Source organism: Cyprinus carpio, chromosome A7 (genome assembly GCF_018340385.1).
Source record: "Cyprinus carpio isolate SPL01 chromosome A7, ASM1834038v1, whole genome shotgun sequence".
Classification (NCBI taxonomy): domain Eukaryota; kingdom Metazoa; phylum Chordata; class Actinopteri; order Cypriniformes; family Cyprinidae; genus Cyprinus; species Cyprinus carpio.
The window spans coordinates 1232269-1255185 of NC_056578.1; the positions used below are offsets into that span (position 1 = coordinate 1232269).

A 22917-nucleotide genomic window follows, 5' to 3' on the forward strand; every position below is an offset into this window, starting at 1 on the left:
CGGTGATGGCTGTACAGTACAATTAAACTCATGATGTAATATGGCTCGTAACAGAGCCCAAATTAATATTTACACAATGTAAAGAGTGTGTGAAACTGGCCTTTTCCTTTCCCATCTCTCTGACCCCTAACACGCTTCATGGTCAGATCTATATACATTCACTGCATTTTGCAAAGAATATATATTGAGGCACACAGGTTCAAGGCCAGGATGGTCTGTCATGCATGATATTGTATTAGGCACTTGTCTCATTCTTCTTGTGACCTGCAAAAGAAAAAAATCATAATGGCACTGTTATTTACAGTAATCTTTCATACTTTGGAAGTAGCAGAAAGCACACACATAGGTTGAATACATTTCTATCCAGTGTACTTGTGAAATACCTAGGCTGCAACATATATTTTCTCTCTCGAGGGCCATGCGTGCATACAGTTTCCCACACAAGTACACCGTGCAAAAAAGATAGACCTGATCTGGAAGTTTTCTGTGATTAATAGGCCTAAACGTCCTAATCACAACAAAGCAGCAGTAAACATGACATTGACTATAATCGAGTGGCTTGTCATACTGTACTGTTGTTGGCTAAATAAAATCGACGATATAGGGCTAACTTCAGTAGGCTAATAGTGTGAGGTATGTTTCAGAGGTTTATTATGTTTAAACTGCATCATCGGAAAAATAAGTCCCTGTTGCTGCGCGTCATTGGGGTCCTGTTCGCCTTGTCGCGCCATTTCTATTATCCTGCACGACTGGGCGACATTACATTATCTCTCTTAATGTCTTTTTACTTCTAGATTACATGGAGTGGCAAAAAACCAAGAAGAGCAGCGGCAGGCGTCAACCCGTGCGATCGCTTTGTGTTGAGTAGCTACAGCAGTGGAAAGCCTCCCACCATCGGCGCCGCGGTCGACGTCAGTCACTAGTGTTTTTGTGTTTCACACTCGCTTTCGGAGTCCATCGAGGCGTTGAGACCACGCGCACAGATCGGGTAAGATTACTGTCTTACTGTAAGAACCAACCTTTAACTTCAACTAATTACGTAAATAAAACTAGTGAGACTGCTATTTAGAGTATTGAGGGGGGGAATAGCTTAATGAAACATATATTGCGTATTTTTGTATATTATTACTAATATTATAAAATGAATAAAAAATATTGTTTAATGCATTTGATTATTTGCAAATTAATGGTTTAACGCAAGGAACGTGTGATGGGTTATCATATGCACCTGTTTAAAAGAGGGATCAAATCATAAAGCATAAAGTATATGATGTGTTTTCTCATCAGTTTGATTAGATGCGCTGCGGGAAAGCAAGCAGCAGCAGCGCCCTACCAACTAACCAAACTTTAAACTACCCGTTATAATCTAAACTATTGTCCTCACTTATTACATTCGTTTCAGTTTAGCTGCTTGAAATGATAAAAATTGGCAAACACTATTTAATAAAAAGTTATATAAAACGACGATATTTTGCAATTCCTATGGGAGTTAATTAAAAATGAAAATGCGGTATAACCATATGAATGACACTATAGGACATCATTATGAACGTTAGCTAGGCTATACTAAAATGAGGATTTGGCATTTATTTCACAATGATCCAGTTATTGTGTTACTGCGTTTCACGAGGGTTATTACGGATGACGTCATGACGTTGAGCGTCGTACTGAAGGCGTATCTCGTCAGTTTGTTCAGAAGATGCAGTGCTGCAACAAAAGTACGGGGGTAAATCAGTAGCATAACTCGAGTGAAAATCTGAATGTGAGAACTTTGTCATATTAACATCCCGTATTTGTAAGTTGAAATTTACTCTCCAACTCCTGATGCGGAAAGTGCTTGGAATCTTCACAATTTGCACACACAGACAATGATCAAAACACCCGTTTTTTGAATTGGAAGTTGTAGATTAACAGTCACAAATGTGTAAAATGACGTTCACACAAAGAAAAATGACATAACAAAAATGCCATTTACATAATTTATTTTCGCACTTTTACTTCATGTTTTCCTTTCAGCACAACGTCACAGGTCGGACACTCCTCACAACTCCTTCCCTTCAAGATCTGGCAGTGCACAGGTTCAAAAATCTCTGCGCTATGACTCTTGCCACCTCATTCTGCCGGGATTCCTGTCTCCAAAACTCACTGCAGCAACTTGTATACGCCAGCATGTGAGAGAGTCGGGGGCGGGGCTTTGGCGCGACGAAACTGATTTTAGTGGCTTCTATGCACTCCGCACCAATGAAACGAACGCCTGGTAGCAATCACGCCACCTTGCCAAGAAAAGTCATTTGTGTTTTATGAATATGCATCGCTTTAGTCGGTAAACACATGCAACCTATTTCTCTTTCAAGTGAACATCCTTGGCCTTTGCTGGAGTACTGTTATCAACCAGAGAGTCATTCCTGTTGGTCTGTGGGCTATCTGGTAGACAAAATACGTAACATCTTTCTTTAGATGTATATTCTGACCTCGCATACTGCGCAGAAAGAGCAAAATCCTGGGCTGTACCAAGTATATTGCCTTGGAGAAAACAGCTGAGACATGCTTTTGATCTCTCCCCGCCACGCTGGTCAGCCTCAGCAGTTTCTCATGTAGAGGCTGCCAATTAGTACTAAAGATCTGTGCTGCTGGTCTATCTAATTCTCCCGGAATGGGACTGAACTCGGGGATTGACATAAGTTTCAATTTACATTTTGCGGTGTTTTTTATTTTCTAGTACTATAACATTATAAATGTGCATTTGATTAAAATTTTTGATAACTATGCTGATTCTCCATGCTGGCTGTTATTTTTATTCCCAGGTAAATCAAGTGCCTGTTACTGCCATCCCCGCCAACTCCCTGCCAGCCCGCAAACGACTCAAATCACCTTAAGTGCAACCCCCAAACCCCTGACCCAAACCCCACTCAATAAATCCTGCGCCTCCCAACCCTGAAATGAATCTGAAGAGAGAGATTAGTAAATTCGTAAATAATATGTACAATAATTATGATCCATGGATGATCATTTTAAACTAACATTTCTCTCTGGGTTGGCTGCTATTATCTATATTAGAATGGGCGCTTTATAGTATTTAGGGGAAATAAAATAGAGGAAAATGTTTTTAAATCCCAGTGCAAAAGAGGCAAAATCTAGAGGCAGTTTTAAGTGAAGGCTCAGAAAGACAATATTCATATGTAATGCCATGAGCTTTTAACTAATTAGATGGCCTACCTGACAAAGCATTATATGCATGTACTTGTGGGGCCTCCCACTTCTAGTCCTCAAAAAAACAGTAGTGCTGGTCAGTAATCAAGCTTTACTATTTTTTAGATTTCTGCTTTTTAGTCATAAGCATTTAGATTACTTTCTATCAAACAAAATTCTTTCCCTGGAAGCAAGTCGCAGTTGGCTGGCGTTGTTCATTGGTTGCAGGCATCGACCAAATTAAAATGTCTTTCTTTTAATTCGCACCAAAGTTTTTCCCCGTGGCTCCCCCAGTCTCTGCCCTCTCACCTCTGCATATATCAGTGCACAAGTGAGTTTGTGCAACGGCAACTGCAAAAGGAAGAGCAAAAGTCAAGCACTAGGATTTGCACTGCACTGCCAGATCGGAGAGGTTGTAAGTGCCGGACGTGACGGTGTGCAGGGAAACCTCTCGAGTTATGATACTGATTTACCTCCATACAAAAGCTTGCCCTTTATCATCTGCAGCAACCAGCACAGACACTATAGAAACGGACAAATAAAGAGCAACAAATCTAAAACACACAGAGAAGGGGGTTTGAGTCTTTTATTATTAATATTTTGTTATTTCATTCAGTGTTTTATAGCTGTTACGGCTTTCCTACAAGCCGTTGTCGCTGATAACAGAAGTGAGCACATATTTAACGTGTACAAAAACAGAGTCCATGGGATGATGTAGATCACAGCAGAATGTCTTTATTTGTGCAAGTGAATAAACAAAGCCTCAAATCTTGGTCTCTCCTTCCTTCTTGGGCATAAAAATGTAGGCTACACAAAACTAATATCGTATATCACAGCCACATATACACATGTTCATGCAAGGTACCCTCAGCACAGTCAAAAACCGCCGGTTTCTTTGTGCTCATACCAACACCACCTGGCCACAAATTTCGACCAATACAGAAACTCTCTCCTACATAGCATGGATTATTTACAATTTTTATATAAAGTTAATTTTTAATGCTATTTTATTATTTTTTTATTTTTAAAAACTTCACCTGAAGAAATCCTGATGTCTTTATAGCAAGTTCATTTATTGCTCACTCGTTCAATCATTCCTAATCACTATGTAGTGTACAGCTTTGAATCAGAAGCAGAATTAGCTTTTTTCACCCGGGTTTTTTTTTTTAAGGGGGGTTTTTGTACAAACATACTACTACATACATACAACATACATACACATTGACATGGAAAGAAAAACATTTAAAACAGTCATGGCCAAAATTCGGCACCCTTTGGTAAAATTGTCAAAGAAAGGGTGTGAAAATTTTCTGCATTTTAACTTTTTTACTTTTTTTTTAAAAAGTTCAAAAAAAACTAACCTTTCATTGGTAATAAGAATTTAAAATGGGGGGAAAATCATTCTGAAAAAAGGTTTTATCTAATAAAATTTGGCCCCAATTAAAGGCACCCTTTTTTTCAATACGAAACCCCCATTTGCCAGTTTTAAAAGTCTAAAAGTTCTCTATAATGCCCGATGGGGTTGAGAACACCTGACAAAAGATCAGGACCTTACTCCTCCAGAATCATCCCGACCCCTTTTGATTCCCAGTTCCATGTTGGTGCTTTCCCTTAATAAAAATATTTAATTTAAAAATTTCCTTTCATTTTTATAGGGTTTTCTAGGCACCAAAGCCTTACATGTAGGGGGTATCTCCTATCCCCCCCAGTGTGCAGATCCACCTGGTGATCGCGGCAGCCATTGCGCCAGAACGCCCACGCACACCAGCTTACTGGTGGAGGGGGGAGACAGAGTGATGAAGCCAATCAGAAGATATTGGGATTGTTAGGAGGCCATGGTGGTCAGGGGCCCAATGGGCAAATTTACCCAGGATGCCGGGGCACCTCTACTTTTTGAAAGACATCCTGGGATAATGACCACAAAAGAGTCAAGACCTCAGTTTAACGTCTCATCAAAGGACGGTGCTTGTTGACGGGAAGTGTCCCATCACTACAGGGGCGTAGGATCCCACACAGACCACAGGGTGAGACCCCTGCTGCCTCACTAACACCTCTTCCAGCAGCAACTAGTTTTCTCAGGAGGTCTCCCATCCACGTACTGACCAGGCTCAGCCCTGCTTAGCTTTAGTGGGAAACCCGGTCTTGGGCTCCAGGGTGATATGGCTGCCGGCCCCAACTCTTCAGTTCACTCCTCTCATTTCGGTAGGGTTCAGGTCAGAGGACTGGAATGGCTATAGCAGGAAGCTTGGTTTTGAGCTCAGTGCCCTTTTCGTGTTGTTTTGAGGGTTATTATCCGGTTGGAAGATCCAAACATGGTCCATTATAAGATTTTTAACAGAGTCAGTCACTTACTGATTTTTTTTTGTTGGTATTTGATAGAATCCATGATGCCATGTATCTAAACAGATGTTCAGGACCTCCAGCAGAAATATAGGCCCACAACATAAAAAAATACAGCAGTATATTTCATTGTACACATGGGGTACTTTTGTCTGTGTTCACCAAAACCCATCTTTTTGAGTTTTTGACCTAGAAGCCAGTCCCATTTGAAGTTCCCGTCGTGTTGATAACTGAATATGCTGGAGTTTTTTTTTGGAGGGGCTAGGAGAATTTTTCTTGTAACCCTCCAAAAAAACATGGTTTGATGTAGGTTCTGTTTGACAATTTTTTAAAAGGTTTTCTGAACCAGAGACTCAACTATTTTCTGCAATTCTCAGCTGTGGTCCTGGAGAGTCTTTAGCTACTCAAACTCTCCTTTCACGCACATTTGGAGATATAGACCACGTCCTCTTCCAGGCAGATTCGTAACATTTTCTGTTGATTGGAAATTCTTAATTATTGCCTGATGGTGGAATGGGAATTTTCAATGCTCTAGCTCTTTTTCTTAAAGCCACTTCACCAATTTGTGAAGCTCAATTATCTTTTTCTGCACATCAGAAATATATTCTTTGGTTTTCTCATTGTGATGGATGATTAAGTGAATTTGGGCTTTGTTTTCCCTCATATTATATTTCTGTTTAAACAGGAAGCACTTGGATGGATAATTTCAGGTTCATAATCACACTGGAGTGCACAAAATTGTGAATATGAATGGGAAATACTTTAGAGATATTTTACTCATAAGAATTTCTAGGGATGGCAATAAATTTTGTCCAGTGTGTATTAGAGAAAAAACATTTTTTTTATGATATTTCCTCCCATTTTAAATTCTTATTATCCAATGAAAGCTTAGACATTTTTTGTGATAATTTTAAAATTAAAAAAATCAAAGGTTTTAAAAATGCAGATAATTTCACAGCCCTTTTTGATCATATTTACCAAGGGTGCCCAATTTTTTGGCCAATGACTGTAGTAAGACTTAACAATAAATAATAATGTGTATGAATCTCGAACAGTGATTCATGTACAGATTGTGCATTATTACTCTATATAGAGCTGTATAAATAAAGAGATACGCTGTGATTTACATAACACTTGAGAAAGAGGCAATAATTAAACCCATGCAGATGAAAGTACAGAACACAGATAATGATTCATGTGTAAGCTGTTTAAATGGGATGGGGAAACTGTTTTAAGTTTAGTACAACTTTATCAGAAAGGAGTGAACAATGAAGTGAGAAAATTGAGACCTGACATATACACAAAAATCTCTGTCACATATGTACTTTTATCTTACATGACCTTTTTTTTTTCTGAACAGACAGCAGATCCCCGGGCTCAAAGATAAAAGGGCTTTCTACTGAAGATGATTTTTCTTGCCCTGTATGAAAGGAAATCTTAAAAAAACCTTTTTTTTTTATCATGTAGTCACGTGTCTGAAAAGGGTCTTAAACAGTTTGGAAAATCAAGAAAACTCAGGGTGTCCGCTGCAGGAGAAGATCCCAAGGATGATCCTCCAGTTAAACTTGTGTTAAAAAAAATTTGTGATCATTCCCGAAGGAGAGAACGAGGTTGTTCATCAGGATTGGAAAAATCTGCAGTTTACCTGAGAAATCAAACTTTCGTCTGGAGGACAAACGCCCGGGTTTTTGTAGTGTGTGGAATTCACAAAAAAATGAAAACAAAAATTTAGACCCCCGATGAAGTGCTTTCATCATATAAGGTGAGAGAATAGCTTTTTTGCCAATCTGCTGTTGAAAAAATCCTGTTTTAAGGGATAGTTCACCCCAAAATTCTGTTTTTTACTCACCCCATGTCTTCCCAAAACCCTAAGACCTTGTTCATCTCAGACACAAATTAAGTTTTTTGATGAATCCCAGAGCCTTGACCCCCCTGCAAAGGGAACTCCGCGTTTGAGGCCCCAAAAAGTCCAAAATGATCGACATAGTAGTATGGAATGTTGTAGCAAGGGCGGCGGTGACCAGTCATGGAGGGTCAAAGTGCTCAAAAATTTCATCAGAAATATCTTAATTTTGTGTTCGAAGATGAATGAAGGTCTTGGTTTAAAACGAATGAGGGGTAAAAAAAACCAAAATTTTCTTTTGTTTGAAAAACCCTTTTAAAATGTTGTTGGTTAACAGGCTGCCGTGATCTGAACCCCTATAAATACAGTTTCACAGATTGGGGAATTTGTTTTTTCCTTTTTTCCCGAATAAAACTCATTGAGTTAAAATCTCTTTTTCCAGAGGTCCGGGCCAAAACAGGCAAAAACACAATCAAGATTCAAAAAAAAACTAACATATAACATAAACATATAACAATTTGTACAAGTAAAAAATAATTATAAAGTCATAAGAAATCAGGATTTCACATATTATCGCAAGCGATAAGCCACAGCAAGGATCGACTGTCATAACTGAATCAGTCATAACATCTACAGCCAATTTGGTAGCTTCCATGTTATTTAAAAGTAATTTAAAATCAACCAATGAAACTGGCCCCTTTAGATTCAGGACATTTTGCAGCTGATTCCAAGTGCAGGGGGCCGCATACTTGAAGCCCCTTTTCCCACTTCGGTCCGGACTGAGGGACAGATAATAATAATAAGTCCTCAGAACGAAGACAAATACTCTTCCGTACTTTTCTTTGCGATATACGAGTGGGGTAGGGGAAGTTAGACCAAGGCTAATTGCCTTATAGATAAAAATGTACCAATGATTAAGTCTAAGGGGTGGGACAAGGCAGACCAAACCAACCAGATCATACAAAGAAACAGGATGAGTAATTTGGTGCCTCTAAAGTTTGTGATAAACCTAAGAGCTCCATGATAAACAGGATCCAACCGTTTCAGCTTGTGATGGGAAGCATTCATGTAATATAACATCGCTCATAGTCCAGCACTGACAGAAAGTGGCAGCAACAGCCTCTTATGGCCTCAAAGGAAAAAAATGACTTGTTTCTAAAATAAAAACCCATTTCAACTTTAGATTTTTTACAACTGTTGAATGTGAGGTTAAAAGAAGTGAATCATCAATTAGGATACCAAGCTACTTTGAATTGAGATACAGACCCAATCTCGGAGCCCTGAGGAAAAGTAGTGATGGGTAGAAGGTTCCGATGATCTTTGATTTTGCATTTGAGAAAACGCAACATAAGTTTTCTTTTGTCTGCATTCAAAAACAAAGGTTTAAATGACCCAGGTACGTTGTACAGTATCCAAAAGCAAGTTGAAGCTGACAAAGAGCTTGGTTTGGAGTTGATGCAGAGCAGTATATACAGTCAATCAGCATAAAATGAAAGTTTGCGTTGGAGCCCTTGTGATCAAATGTTGATATATAAAATAAATAGAAAGTGGTCCCAGCACTGACCCCTGGGGCACACCCTTGGATATACTAGCGGGCTTGACGTGCGACCATCTGCCTGTACTCACTGGGATCGACCTGATAGATAGTTGTCACAACCAGCAAACTGTACAGCGTGGCCAAAAGGTTTGAGAATACATAAATATTAGTTTTCAAAAAAGTTGCGCCTAAACTGCTTTTAGATCTTTGTTTCAGTTGTTTCTGTGATGTACTGAAATATAATCAAGCACTCATACTTTCAAAGGCTTTTTCGACACATACATGAATTATGCAAAGGAGTCAGTATTTGCAGTGTTGGCGCTTCTTTTTCAGACCTCTGCAATTCGACTGGGCATGCTCTCACATCAACTTTGATAGTAACCATATTCATTAATAATTCTTGGAAGTTTGTCAGATTATTGGGTTTTTGTTTGTCCACCCGCCTCTTGAGGATTGACCAACAAGTTTCCAAATGGGATGAAGATCGGGCGTTTCCAGGAATGGGGACCCAAAATTGCAACATTATGGTTTCACGAGCCACTTAGTTATCACTTTTGCCTTATGGCACGGGCTCAATCTGCTGGGAAAATGCATTGTTCTTCACCAAACTGTTGGTGGGTTGTTGAAGAAAGTTGCTTTTGGAGCGGTGTTTTGGTACCTTCTTATCATGGCTGTTGTTTTTGCCAGAATTGTGAGTGAGCCCAATCCCTTGGATGAGAAGCAACCCCACACGATGAATGGTTGTCAGGATGCTTTGCTGTTGGCATGACACAGGACCTGATGGTAGCGCTCACCTTTCTTCTCCGGACAAAGCATTTTTCAGATGCCCCAAACAATCGGAAAGGGGTTCATATGAGAATTATGATTTGCTCCAGTCCTCAGCAGTCCATGCACTATACTTTCTGCAGAAGATCAAAGCTTTGAGCGTTTTAAGGAAGACGATGATCCGGGTCTTCGGAACGCTCCGGCTTGGAGAGGAGGCTTCCCCATGGCTTTCCACCAACTTCGGCAGGGGAGAGATCCGTGGGCCGGATTTCTCCATTGATATACGGACCCTCGCTTACTCAATGCGGGTGAGAACCAACCCGCCCCTGAACGCTCGATTCCCGAGGGTTGTCTCTGCCTGAGGTGCGGGCCGAGGTCATCGTCCGTGAGATCCTACCCCGGCTCGACGATCTTATCGACCTGGCCATCCCTTGTGGAGAGGACGGTTTGACCAACGCCGCGTGCTCATGCCTGCAGGAGAGTCGTTTGTCTCGTGCATAGTGTCACCCCGCCCACTCTGAACATGAACCTATGCAGCTGGGTGGCCGCGTTATCTCGTCTAAGGAGGTCAGAGGAGGGATTTCAGAACCGCCCTATGTATTGTTACTGTGATAGTGCCTCGTCCTTTGTGTCATTCCTGTCCGGTAAAAGCCAACGCTCGACAGTAGGAGGAGGGTTACTTGGCGAGCGCTACCACTAAACTATTCCCTTCCACTGTCCTGCACGACACTTCCAGCGCTCTCCAGGTGGGCGGGTCCGTCCAGTCCTGTGCGGCTTGATCGATCTGGGGCCGAGGGAAACTGTGTGGATGAGAAAAGTGGGCGCCAACAAGGTATTCGCCACACGCTAAGAGACTACACCTTTTATTTGCCCCTTGATGGCAGCCGCCCCTACCTAGTGTACAGAACAGACGATCTCATTTAACTTGACCATCTCTGGCAACCATAATAGAGACCAATTTCCTTTTTTATGTTTCAGTATCCTTTTACTCCTTTAGTACTGGGGCACCATGGTAGAAACTTGCACAACACACATTGACTGGGCAAGGGGTATGTTTTGTCCTGGAAAGTTGTCATGTCATGTAAGTTTTAGGCCCTCGGCTATTGGTTCCCCCGGTATTCTGTTCGTGTTGCAGGAGGAGACGGGAGAGCTGACTGGGGTAACGGAGTGAGTATCACGATTTGCGGGGGGGTTTCAGCCGTTCTGAGCCATGTCTCTTCCGCCCCATCGCCCGTATGCCTGCGCTATGATTCGCCGGGGACCACGCCCCCTCGGGTCGGCTCTACTCCCTTTCCGACTCCCGCAAGGCCCGGCTTTTAGAGATATTTATCTGAGTCCCTCACTGCCGGCACAATCGTCCCGTCCTCGTGCATGCCGGCGCCGGATTCTTTTTGCTGCTAGACCAGAGAGACGGCCCCCTCTTTGCGCCCATGACTAGATTTATCGGGGGCTATGACGACATCACTTGTTAAGAATCGTTACCCACTGACGCTGATGTCCTCAGCCTTTGATATCCATGCAGGGGGCAAAAGTCTTTACCAAAGCTCGACCTACGCAACGCTTACCGATCTCGTACGCATTCGGGAGGGGGACGAGGTGGAAAGACCGCCTTTAACACGCCCTCGGCCACTTCGAGTATAGAGTCCTCCCTTCGGATTGGTTAATTACGCCCCCGCCGTCTTTTCAAGCTCTGATTCAATGACGTCCTTCGGGATATGCTCAATTTATAGTCGTTTTTGTGTATCTCGATGACATTTTGATTTTTTCACCCTCTCTCCAGATTCATGTGCATAGCACGTTCGCCAACGCGTTCTCCAACGATTGCTCGAGAATCGACTCTTTGTTAAGGCCGAGAAGTGCTCCTTTCATGCTTCGTCTATAACGTTTCTAGGCTCCGTTATCTCAGCAGAGGGGATCAGTATGGGACCCTGCCAAGGTCCAGGCCGTGCTCGATTGGCCCGTCCCTGATTCTCGTGTCCTCGCTACAGCGCTTTCCTCGGTTTTTGCTAAATTTCTATCGCCGCTTTATACGCAACTTCAGCCAGGTGGCCGCGCCACTCACCCGCCCTCACTTCGGTTAAGTCTCGTTTCGGTTGGTCCGGGTCCTGCGCAGGAGGCGTTTGACCGGCTAAAGACCCTTTTTTTTTACGTCCGACACAACCTCCATCCATCACGCTCCTCACTTCCAGATAGCTCAAGACAGTTTATCGTTGAGGTCGACGCCTCCGAGGTAGGGGTGGGTAGCCGTTCTTTTCCCAAAAGCGGTCAGCGTCGGATAATAAGATCACACCCCTGCGCGTACTTCACACATCACCCCGCCTTTCCCCCCGCGGACGTAATTACGATGTCGGGGGAATCGTGAGCTCCTCGCCATCCGCTTTGGGCATTGGGTGAGTGGCGGCCAGTGGTTAGAGGGTTCCTCTGTCCCTTTCATCGTTTTGACTGATCATCGCAATTTAGAATACATTCGCTCCGCCAAGAGATTGAACTCGCGTCAGGCTCCGCGTTGGGCCCTTTTCTTTAGCGTTTTTGATTTTGTCATTTCATACCGTCCGGGGCCTCTAAGAACGGTAAGACCGGACGCGTGTCTCGACTTTTCGACCCCTCGATCGCAAGTTAGACGGCCGCATCCCCAAAGAGGCGATTATGTCCTCCCGGTTCGGGTGGGTGTTGGGGCTACGGTCTGGGGAATCGAGAAACAGGTTAAGCGCGCACGGCCCTCTCACGTCGCTATCCCCGTTAGCTGCCCTAGGGGCAGGCCTCTTTGTCCCGGTTCCCACACGATTGGCAGTTCTACAATGGGCTCATTCCTCTAGACTAGCGGTTCTCCCGGTGTTCGAGGGTACTATCGCATTTTATCCGCCAGCGTTTCTGGTGGCCCCTCTTTTAGAAACGTGATGCGCGCCGTTTTATCGCCGCCTGCTCTGTTTGTGCCCAGACCAAGGCGGGCAATTCCCCCACCTGCTGTCTCCTCCGGCCGCTACTGTTCCCTCTCGCCCGTGGTCCAATATCGCTCTCAACTTTATCACACGGTCTTTCCGCCCCTCGGCCGGTAAGACGGTCAGTCCTGACGGTAGTCGACCGCTTTTTTCTAAATCGGTGTCGGCACTTCATTCCCCTTACCAAAACTGCCCTCTGCTAAGAAACGGCCCAGATTATGATTGATAAGGTTTAAGTTTCATGGCTTTGCCCACCGACGTCGTGTCCGATAGGGGCCCGCAATTTCGCCTCGCAGTTTCTGGAGAGAATTTTGCCGTCTCATCGGTGCCACTGTTAGCCTTTCCTCGGGTTTTCACACCACAGTCTAATGGCCAGGCACACGAGCGAGCCAATCAGATTGTTGCCACGCATGCTCCGCAGTCTAGCCTTTCCGCAATCCCTCGTCTTGGGCCGAACAAAATCCTGGGCTGAGTATGCTCATAATTCCCTCCCTTCCTCGGCCTCTGGTATCTCTCCCTTTCAATGTTGCCTCGGCTATCAACCACCCTTATTTTTCATCCCAAGAGGACGCGACTCTTACTGCCCGTCCGTTCAGACCTTTATCAGTCGCTGTAAGCGAACCTGAGAGAGGGTGAGATCTGCACCTATGTCGTTCAAAGAGACCGCATGGGCGTGGCTGCTAATAGATCGCGTGTCAAAAGTCCTCGCTATGTCGCCGGGTCAGAAGGTTTGGCTATCTAACATCTAATTTACCCTCCAGTCTGACTCCCGTAAACTAGGCCCCCGCTTCATCGGACCGTTCGCATTATCAGATCGTTATCCATGTGTCCGCTGTCAAAACTCGGTTGCCGCAGAATCTTCGTCGTGTTCACCCGGTGTTTCACGTCTCCTGCATTAAACCCGTCCTCCCGCTCCCCCCCCCCCCCCCCACTTCTTTCTCTGCCGTTCGTATGCGAAGACTCCCCGGTCTACACCGTCCACAGGATCATAGATAGGCGGCGTCGGGGTCGTGGTCACCAATACTTAGTTCGATTTGGAGGGGTATGGTCCTGAGGAGAGGAGTTGGGTCTCCCCTAAGGATATCCTGGACCCCTCGCTCATTGATGATTTCCTCCGGTCTCGCCAGCATTTCCCCGCTGGAGGAGAGGGTATTGTCATGGTCTTGTCATGATCCTGTCTCTATCTCTCTCTTTTTTTTCTCTCTCTGTCTCCCCCTGCTGGTTTCTCCCCTCGTCTCCCCGCTCTTCGCTTCTGTGTCACAGCTGACTTCACTTCTCATTAAGATAATTTTCCCCCTCCACCTGTTTCTCATATTTGCCTTGTGGCTATCTGGGCTACTTCTTACACTCTCGTTCTCGCGTCTCTTTGTCAGGTATTGTTATCTCTTCTTATTTTTAGTACAAAGCTACGAAGGCAGCTTTCAGAAATAGTAAAATTGTCTTTTAAAGCCATAACAGTGATCAGACGGGCCAAGTCCGCAGTGTCAGAGGAGAGGAACAGAGGCAGGTGCATTGATTTAATGTCTGGCGCACAAACAGATGCGCACGTCCCCCAGCGTATTGTGACTGAATTTAAAAGACCTGCACGGGAATAGTTGGACCTGTGCAGGCTTTCATACAATCTGCTCAAGGGTAGTAAACACATTACAAAAAAGGGCAGCGCCATTGCACGTTCCGTTCCTAGCCGATGCGTTAGTAATCCAGTCCAGATTTTCCGACCTCCTGAGACAGATGACGTTGCATCACGTCACATGTAAACAGGAAAAAAACAAAGCCCTGTGACAAAAATGAAGCAATGCTGTAAAAAAAAAACAACAATTATAGAGATTGAAGCAAAGGAAAGAAAGAAAAGAAATTAAGTTTTTCATTTTATGTTTGGGAGTTTGGGATTGTAAGGTTTGTAGGCGTTTTGGCTGTTTTGGACAGGATCCAAATTCCGCACTAACAGGGCGGTCCGGGTCGTCTGAAATGTCAAGAGAGTAAATTTCACTTCAATTAAATCCAAGTTCGATATGTGATGGACTGGTTCTCGAAGCAAGTCCAATATTTCAGAGACAGCACCATCAAAGGACAATAACATTGATGTCAATCACACAGACAGAGACAGAAATGTAGACGGTTGGGGACATGCTGCCATCTTGGATAACTATCCCGAATCTCCTTATCAAAAAACCAACAACAGTATCTCATTCCCCCACAGTAACTATACTTCTATAAATACTTTTTCACACAGGCCCAGTTGGAACTGGAAAACTATAAATAACATTGTCATACTTTGTGTTCACTCAGGTTTCCTTTGTTTTATGGCAGGTTTTAATTTCTGAATTAATTTAGTTTGAGATGTTAAAAAAAAAAAAAACAGATGAAATCAGAATGGGGGGCAAATACTTTTGCACTGCTATAGACACTCACCTAAAGGATTATTAGGAACACCATACTAATACTGTGTTTGACCCCCTTTCGCCTTCAGAACTGCCTTAATTCTACGTGGCATTGATTCAACAAGGTGCTGAAAGCATTCTTTAGAAATATTGGCCTATAATGATAGGATAGCATCTTGCAGTTGATGGAGATTTGTGGGATGCACATCCAAGGCACGAAGCTCCCCGTTTCACCACATCCCAAAGATGTTCTATTGGGTTGAGATCTTGTGACTGTGGGGGACATTTTAGTACAGTGAACTCATTGTCATGTTCAAGAAACCAATTTGAAATGATTCGAGCTTTGTGACATGGTGCATTATCCTGCTGGAAGTAGTCATCAGAGGATGGGTACATGGTGGTCATAAAGGGGATGGACATGGTCAGAAACAATGCTCAGGTAGGCCGTGGCATTTAAACGATGCCCAATTGGCACGAAGGGGCCTAAAGTGTGCCAAGAAAACATCCCCCACACCATTACACCACCACCACCAGCCTGCACAGTGTTATAACAAGGCATGATGGATCCATGTTCTCATTCTGTTTACGCCAAATTCTGACTCTACCATCTGAATGTCTCAACAGAAATCAACTCATCAGACCAGGCAAACTTTTTTCCAGTCTTCAACTGTCCAATTTTGGTGAGCTCATGCAAATTTGTAGCCTCTTTTTCCTATTTGTAGTGGAGATGAGTTGTACCCGGTGGGGTTTCTGCTGTTGTAGCCCATCCGCCTCAAGGTTGTGTGTGTTGTGGCTTCACAAATGCTTTGCTGCATACCTCGGTTGTAACGAGTGGTTATTTCAGTCAAAGTTGCTCTTCTATCAGCTTGAATCAGTCGGCCCATTCTCCTCTGACCTCTAGCATCAACAAGGCATTTTCGCCCACATACTGGATGTTTTTCCCTTTTCACACCATTCTTTGTAAACCCTAGAAATGGTTGTGCGTGATTGGTTGATTAGATAATTGCATTAATGAGAAATTGAACAGGTGTTCCTAATAATCCTTTAGGTGAGTGTATAATCATTTCACTGTATCGTCTTCTCTTGTTTCTTCACTGTAATCTGGTGTTTTATGTATTTTTATTTTGTTTAATTCTAGGAGGAGCTCAGTACCGGACTGAAATCATTACAGAAGAAACTTCAACACAATGAAAACATTAAAGGAAAGTTTGAGAAAACAGTTGAACACATTGAGGTGAGGAAACAAAATCCAGAGTCATTTTCATCACAGCTGTAGATCAGTAGATACAGTTATGATCTGATATATTTAATATAATTATTTGTGTAAATGACGATCATCAATCTGCTTCTGGATCGTTCCATGTCTGTCTCTGAGTTTCTCTCAGATCTGAATGATGTGATTGTGTTGATGGAGACGATTGAAGTGAATGTGGTTTGATTTTAGTCTCAAGCTGAGCACACAGAGCGTCAGATTAAACAGCAGTTTGAGAAGCTTCATCAGTTTCTCAGAGATGAAGAAGAAGCTACAATCACTGCACTGAGAGAGGAAGAGGAGCAGAAGAAGCAGATGATGAAGGAGAAGCTGGAGGAGATGAACACACACATCTCAGCTCTTTCACACACAATCAAAGACACACGGAGGAGATGATGAGAGCCAGTGACCTCTGCTTTCTGAAGGTCTGATTTCAGATCATCAATTGATTGATTGAGTTGTTATTGATTGATTGATTGAGTTGTTGATGATTGATTGGTTGAGTTGTTATTGATTGATTGAGTTGTTGATGATTGATTGTTGTTGAGTTGTTTTTTTTTTGATTGAGTTGTTGATGATTGATTGGTTGAGTTGTTATTGATTGATTGATTGAGTTGTTGATGATTGATGTTGTTGATTGATTGATTGACTGATGATTGATTGGTTGATGGTTGATGATTGATTGATGATTGATTGATTGATGAGTTGTTGATGATTGATTGGTTGAGTTGATTGATTGATTGATTGATTGATTGATTGACTGACTGACTGACTGACTGACTGACTGTTTAATGATTGATTGATTGATTGATTGATTGAGTTGTTGATGATGAATGGTGTGTTTGTTCTGCAGGAGTTTCCAGTCTCTATGGAAAGGTGAGTGATCTGCTGCTGTCTCTGCTTCTGATCCAAAGCCACTGCAGTTCTGATCCTGAATGTTCTTACAGAATCCAGATCTCATCACAGCCGGATCCACAGATGCCTTCTGGAGCTTTGATTCATGTGCCGCGTTACTTGGGCAACCTGCCCTTCAGAGTCTGGAAGAAGATGCAGGACATCGCCCAGAACAGTGAGTCTGATCTGCAGAAGATCTGAGCTTCATACACACACACTGGAAATGATGGCCAATATTGACAGATTTCAGCATTATGTGTGAAGAACCAGATCATCTACTGCACCAAAACCAGCAGCTCACTTTTAGATAATCAATCCCACAATTCATTTTCAGTCTCACGAAAGACACAGAAGTGATTTCTGCAGTTTATATAATAACATTTTTTATTTGGTAAGGAGGAATTTATAATTTATAAGGTTTTTATTTCCCATATGATCACTGGTTTTTAAATGCTACTATAATTATTTATTATTTTCATATTATTAGCTTCATTTTTAATTGGTATGATTAAAAATAATTTTAAGCTTTATTTTAATTACTGAGTAATTAAATAAATCACTGAATAATTTTAGTTGTAGTTTTTGTTTATATCTGCAAGCTTATTAATATTATTCCTACTATGTATTTATTTTTTAAAGTTAAGTTAGCTTCATTTTTAATATGTATAATTATAAATAATTTTATTTCAGTTTTAGTTTGTCATTTTAATACTTCACATTAATTCATTTCATTTCGAGTTGTTGCCAAAACAACCTTTAGAACAATTTAATTAATTTTTATTTTTCGATTTTCATCTAATGTTTGTGCCCCTCTCTTTGAAATCCAGGCTAAAGTCTCAAAATCTGATTATGAGATAACAAGCATCAAAGTTTGATTTCAGCCATTAATTTCATAAATATTTGACATGGTCTTGCTCAGTAAATATTAAAGATATCAAGGATCACAGAATGTTTTACCTTATTATCATAATTATATCATTGCATTATCATGGAATAATATCTACCCCTTATTTTTTATGAAACTTGTCCACATTAAAGTGTAAAGCTAGAATAAAATGTTTTTGTTTACAAGCAGATACCCTGTTCTTTCTTTGGATGTTTTGTATGTTCAGATATTCATATAACAAAATATATACAAATTAAAACCTAAATAGTGACATAGTAGCATACTTAAAGTATGATGTAAAGTTTACTTAAAGAAAACTTGAGTATACTTGCAGTATAAAACTACTAAACTAGTAGTTTACTGAGACTATACTTCAAAGTGTACAAAGTATTTAATTAGTAAACTATCAGTACACCTATAAGTTCACTTTTAGTATAATTGCAGTACAAACTACAAACATAGAGGTAAACTAGTTGTGTACTCAAAGTTTACTACTGTTATACTTAAAGTGTACTTAAAAGTATACTTTTATTTACTAGAAAGTGGGTCCCAAGGAGTACTGAAACAGTACACTTACAAGTATACTAAAAAATATACTTGATCTTTACTTAAGTATACTTAATAAAATAAACTTGAAGTATACTACTTTTTGGTAAGGGTACTGTTATATATTTTTAATATTTAGGCAGCATTCATTAAAAGCTTTGTGATTCAAATGAGAAACACTGAAGAAAATCATAAAGATATAAACACTATTTCTTCTGCATTATTATTATTATTGAATGTGAAATCATGTGTAAAATTCTGTTCAAAGGTAAGATTTTGTATTAAAAGCAGCTTCTGACTATAATTGAATATAAATGAGAGCGTAAATGAAATGAATATGTTTTCAGTTTGTGTCCCTCACTGTTTGTGATTGAACTTTCAGTCTTGATAAATCACACAGAGAGAGCCTGACAGTGATGAGAGGAACATGTCTGATGTGTTTGATCAACAGGAGAGTGTCATAATTCATAATCATCTGTGTTGTGTTCACGCTTGATGATTATATGATCATCAGAATAACAGCATCTGTTGATTGTGTGTCATCAGCTCCTGTGATTCTGGATCCAAACACGGCTCATCCTCGTCTCGTTCTATCTGATGATCTGACCAGTGTGAGATACAGCAGGATCAATCAACCTGTTCCTGATAATCCAGAGAGATTTAACTGTGATCTCTGTGTTCTGGGTTCAGAGGGGTTTAACTCAGGAACGCACTGCTGGGATGTGGAGGTTAAACAGAGTTCACTCTGGATTCTTGGAGTAACTACAGCATCAAACCAGAGGAAGGGACGGGGTTTCTATAACACTGATGTCTGGTGTGTGTGGTATGTTCGGAGTGTCTCCAGGTTCTGGTTTTTGTGTTGAACGTAAGCTTGATCGTGTGAGAGTGAATCTGGACTATGAGAGAGGAACAGTGTCATTCTCTGATCCTGTAACTAACACACATCTACACACATTCACAACCTCCTTCACTCACACACTCTTCCCTTTCTTCAGTTGTTATCCATCCTCTCTGAGGATCTTATCGATCAGTAGTCAGTAATCTGTAGCTCTGGATCTACCTGCTTTCATATTTCATCATGTTTCAATATTTAATCACATGAGTAAGAGACTGTTGATCTGAACATCAGATCAGAAAACAAGTACATTTATTCATCTTTAATAATGAAAAATATATTAAAACACGTGATGAAAGGTTAAAATAATCATGTTATTAATATATTTAAAATGTTAAACGTTGTTGTGTTAATTAAAAAATTAAAATCTTAATCATATACAACATAGCAACTACTCAGAAGACCCTAGCAACAACATAGCAACCACATAGCACACCCTAACAACAACATAGCAACCACTCAGAACACCCTAGCAACAACATAGCAACCCTTCAGAACACCTTAGCAACAACAAAGCAACCACCCAGAACACCCTAGCAACCGTGTAGCAGTGCTCTTATTTGAGAGAAAACAGCAGCAGAGTTGTCTACAAACTTCATCTACCCTAGTGAAAAAAGTTTGGATACTAAAAATATATACCGTATGTGTGTTGTGTGTGTGTGTGTGTGTATATATATATATATATATATATATATAAATATAATATATATATATATATATATTGTGTGTGTGTGTATAGATATATATATATATATATATATATATAGTTAAATATAGTATGTAAACAAAAACTTTTATTTTGGATGCGTTTAATCGTTTGACAGCACTAGTTTTTGAGCTGTCGAGTGCTGTGTGAGGTTTTCTGCATGCAGTGCTGCACATATCTGAAGCGCACACACAGACAGCACGCAAACACTGAATCGAGTTCTCTTGCACTTTTTTTGTGCATGGATGAACAAATATAGACAAAATTACATCAAAATGAGCATATGGGCAAATATCCTAGTAAACAGTCGGTATGTCTTAACATTAACGGTTGAGAAAGAAAACGCATGTTTTAACGAAAAATACAAGTAGTGCTCACTAATCCTGGCTGAATAACTATCGTAACATAAATAATGATCAATCTATATTTAATTTACACAGTGAAGACTCTGCAGTGTTATTTTGCATTTGATTATTACATTTCTATACCTGGAAATTTCTTGAAGACCTACCTGAAAAGCACTGTTTATTTATATTGTATCTTTGTTCTATTGTATTTCATTTCTGTTGTTGCTTGTAATTTGGTTATCTATAGACATATTTCTTTTTTAGCACTGAGCCCATAGTAGCAGCCCAAAAAAAGGTCTCAAAGTTTTAACAGCTTAATTTTCTATGTTGTTAAATATATATATTTATTTTTCTACATTAATGTATTTTTTTCACAACTGGAGTACCTTGTTTTTTGTTGTTTCCTAATGTTGTGTCATAATAATTAACTTTGTTTTACACATTGCAAATTTTAGCACAGAAGCCTGGAAGACTTTTAAACTGTTGACTCTAAACTGTTGTCATGTCAAAAGATTACTGATTTTATGTGACTTGATTTTTTTATTTTCCCAATTACTTATTTTTCTTTATTATTAAAAAAAAATTAAAAAAAAGTGTACACCTATTTTACAGAATGTGAAGAATTCAGATAAATGTTCATGTTGTATATTTTGGTTGCATTTGTGAGTTAATACAAATGTAAATGGTTGTTTTAAGGTAAATAGGTACATAATATAACATGATACATAATATGTAGGTGCATAGATACATAATATTTATAAATGTACTGATATACTCCTGGATCGAATCGTATCGAAATCATATCATATCATATAATTTTTTGAGGTATCTGCAAATATCGTATCGCTGGTTATGAGAATCGATATTTCATCGTATCGAGACGAACCATCCGATTTACACCCCTACTTCATTCGTGATGAAGTGCCACTGAGGAAGCCCGTATCTGTCTCTTTCCTTCTCTCATTATTACTCTCCTCTTCTGGAAACATAAAATACCCCCCATTTTGTTTATGCAACATTGTTTTGTATAATACTGATGAGTTATAAATGAAATAAATCAAGCTATCAAAGATGACTGTGTTTTATAATTTTAGACTTTTTGTTATGTTTGATTTTTAAAGCACTCTGGCCAACGTCTGTTGTTTTTAAAGATACACATATGAAGCCTTTTTACAGACTATAATGACACACATTTAAATAAAATTCCAATTTTTTATTTGAACAAAAATAAAAAAAAAGCTAAAGAAATGACAGTAAAGTTTCCAAAAGGGTTTTATCTTTTATCTTGTAAATAAATACAGCATTGTAACATCTGAAGGGTTGTTTAGTCTGTGTTCCTATAAAACACAGGTTACCATGTTTGCATTTAATTTACAGTGTTACTGTCATGATCCAGTCACTGAACTGCCGTTAATTCACCAGGTCATCATCCACATCACAGATTCTCACACGACACAGTACACCCTGGACTATATTTCCCATGCACCAATCACAGTCACCTGAAAACTATCACACACAGCTGCCACCAATTACACACACACACACAGCACAATCATCAGACACGCTTTATAAGCATTGGACTTCCTTTCACACTCTGCTGAGTATTGTTCTGCACATATCCCTCCCCTAGCGATAGCTGTGATACATAAGCCTCTCCGTGTTAGATCCTTGTTTTCATAGTCTTGTTTCAGTTCCTTGTTTTCACAGTCTTGATTCTGTTTCAAGTTTTTAGATTAGATTAGATTCAACTTTATTGTCATTATGCAGAGTACAAGTACAGAGCTAATGAAATGCAGTTAGCATCTAATCAGAAGTGCAAGAATATAGTGTTTTATATACATAAAAGTGCAGAGTAAGTGAAGCTATGATTTACAGAATGTACAGTGGGGTTGCTATATACAGTATTGTATGTACAGTATGTACAGAATATAAATAGGAATGCAATGTAGGGATTATATGTACATTATGAACAGAGCAATGTAGGGTTATATGTACATTATATGAACAGTAGCAACGTAAGAGCAGTGGTAATAAATACAGTAGGTTGAGTGTACAATAGTACTGTTAAACAATGTATTCTATGCAAGTAATCAGTAGTGCAATAATATTTTTATAGAAAGTTTACTGTGCTATGTACAGTAACAATGTTAGTTTACAGTGTGATAGCTTAAACAATGTGTAGTCTGTGCAAAATATGAGTAGTGCAATACATGTTTGTAAAGTACTGTGACCAGTGCAGTAAGAAAGCAGGTGCAGGTTAGATTGGTGTGGCGTTCAGAAGGGTCACGGCCTCAGGGAAGAAGCTCTTCCTGAGCCTACTAGTACGAGAGCGTAGGCTCCTGTAATGCCTGCCGGATGGAAGGAGAGTGAAAAGTCCATGGTTAGGGTGAGAGGCAT

General features: G+C 40.5%; 1 protein-coding gene and 1 pseudogene across 1 annotated transcript; one reads left to right on the plus strand and one right to left on the minus strand.

Moving 5' to 3' along the window:
* The window catches only part of LOC122145497, a 643912-nt pseudogene that overhangs the window by 426456 nt on the left and 194539 nt on the right, over positions 1-22917 (minus strand).
* On the plus strand, positions 17173-19785 carry LOC122145530 (zinc-binding protein A33-like). Its single transcript, XM_042759311.1, has 2 exons — positions 17173-17315; positions 19119-19785. The coding sequence occupies exons 1-2, from the start codon at positions 17225-17227 to the stop codon at positions 19433-19435; spliced, it is 408 nt and encodes a 135-aa protein (XP_042615245.1). The 5' UTR covers positions 17173-17224; the 3' UTR covers positions 19436-19785.

Bases quoted from the DNA above. Each gene is read 5' to 3' on its own strand.
- LOC122145530 (XM_042759311.1), top strand. From the start codon at position 17,225: ATGCCTTCTGGAGCTTTGATTCATGTGCCGCGTTACTTGGGCAACCTG. The intron at 17,316-19,118 runs GTGAGTCTGATC...GTGTGTCATCAG, and splicing joins GCAGGACATCGCCCAGAACA to CTCCTGTGATTCTGGATCCA.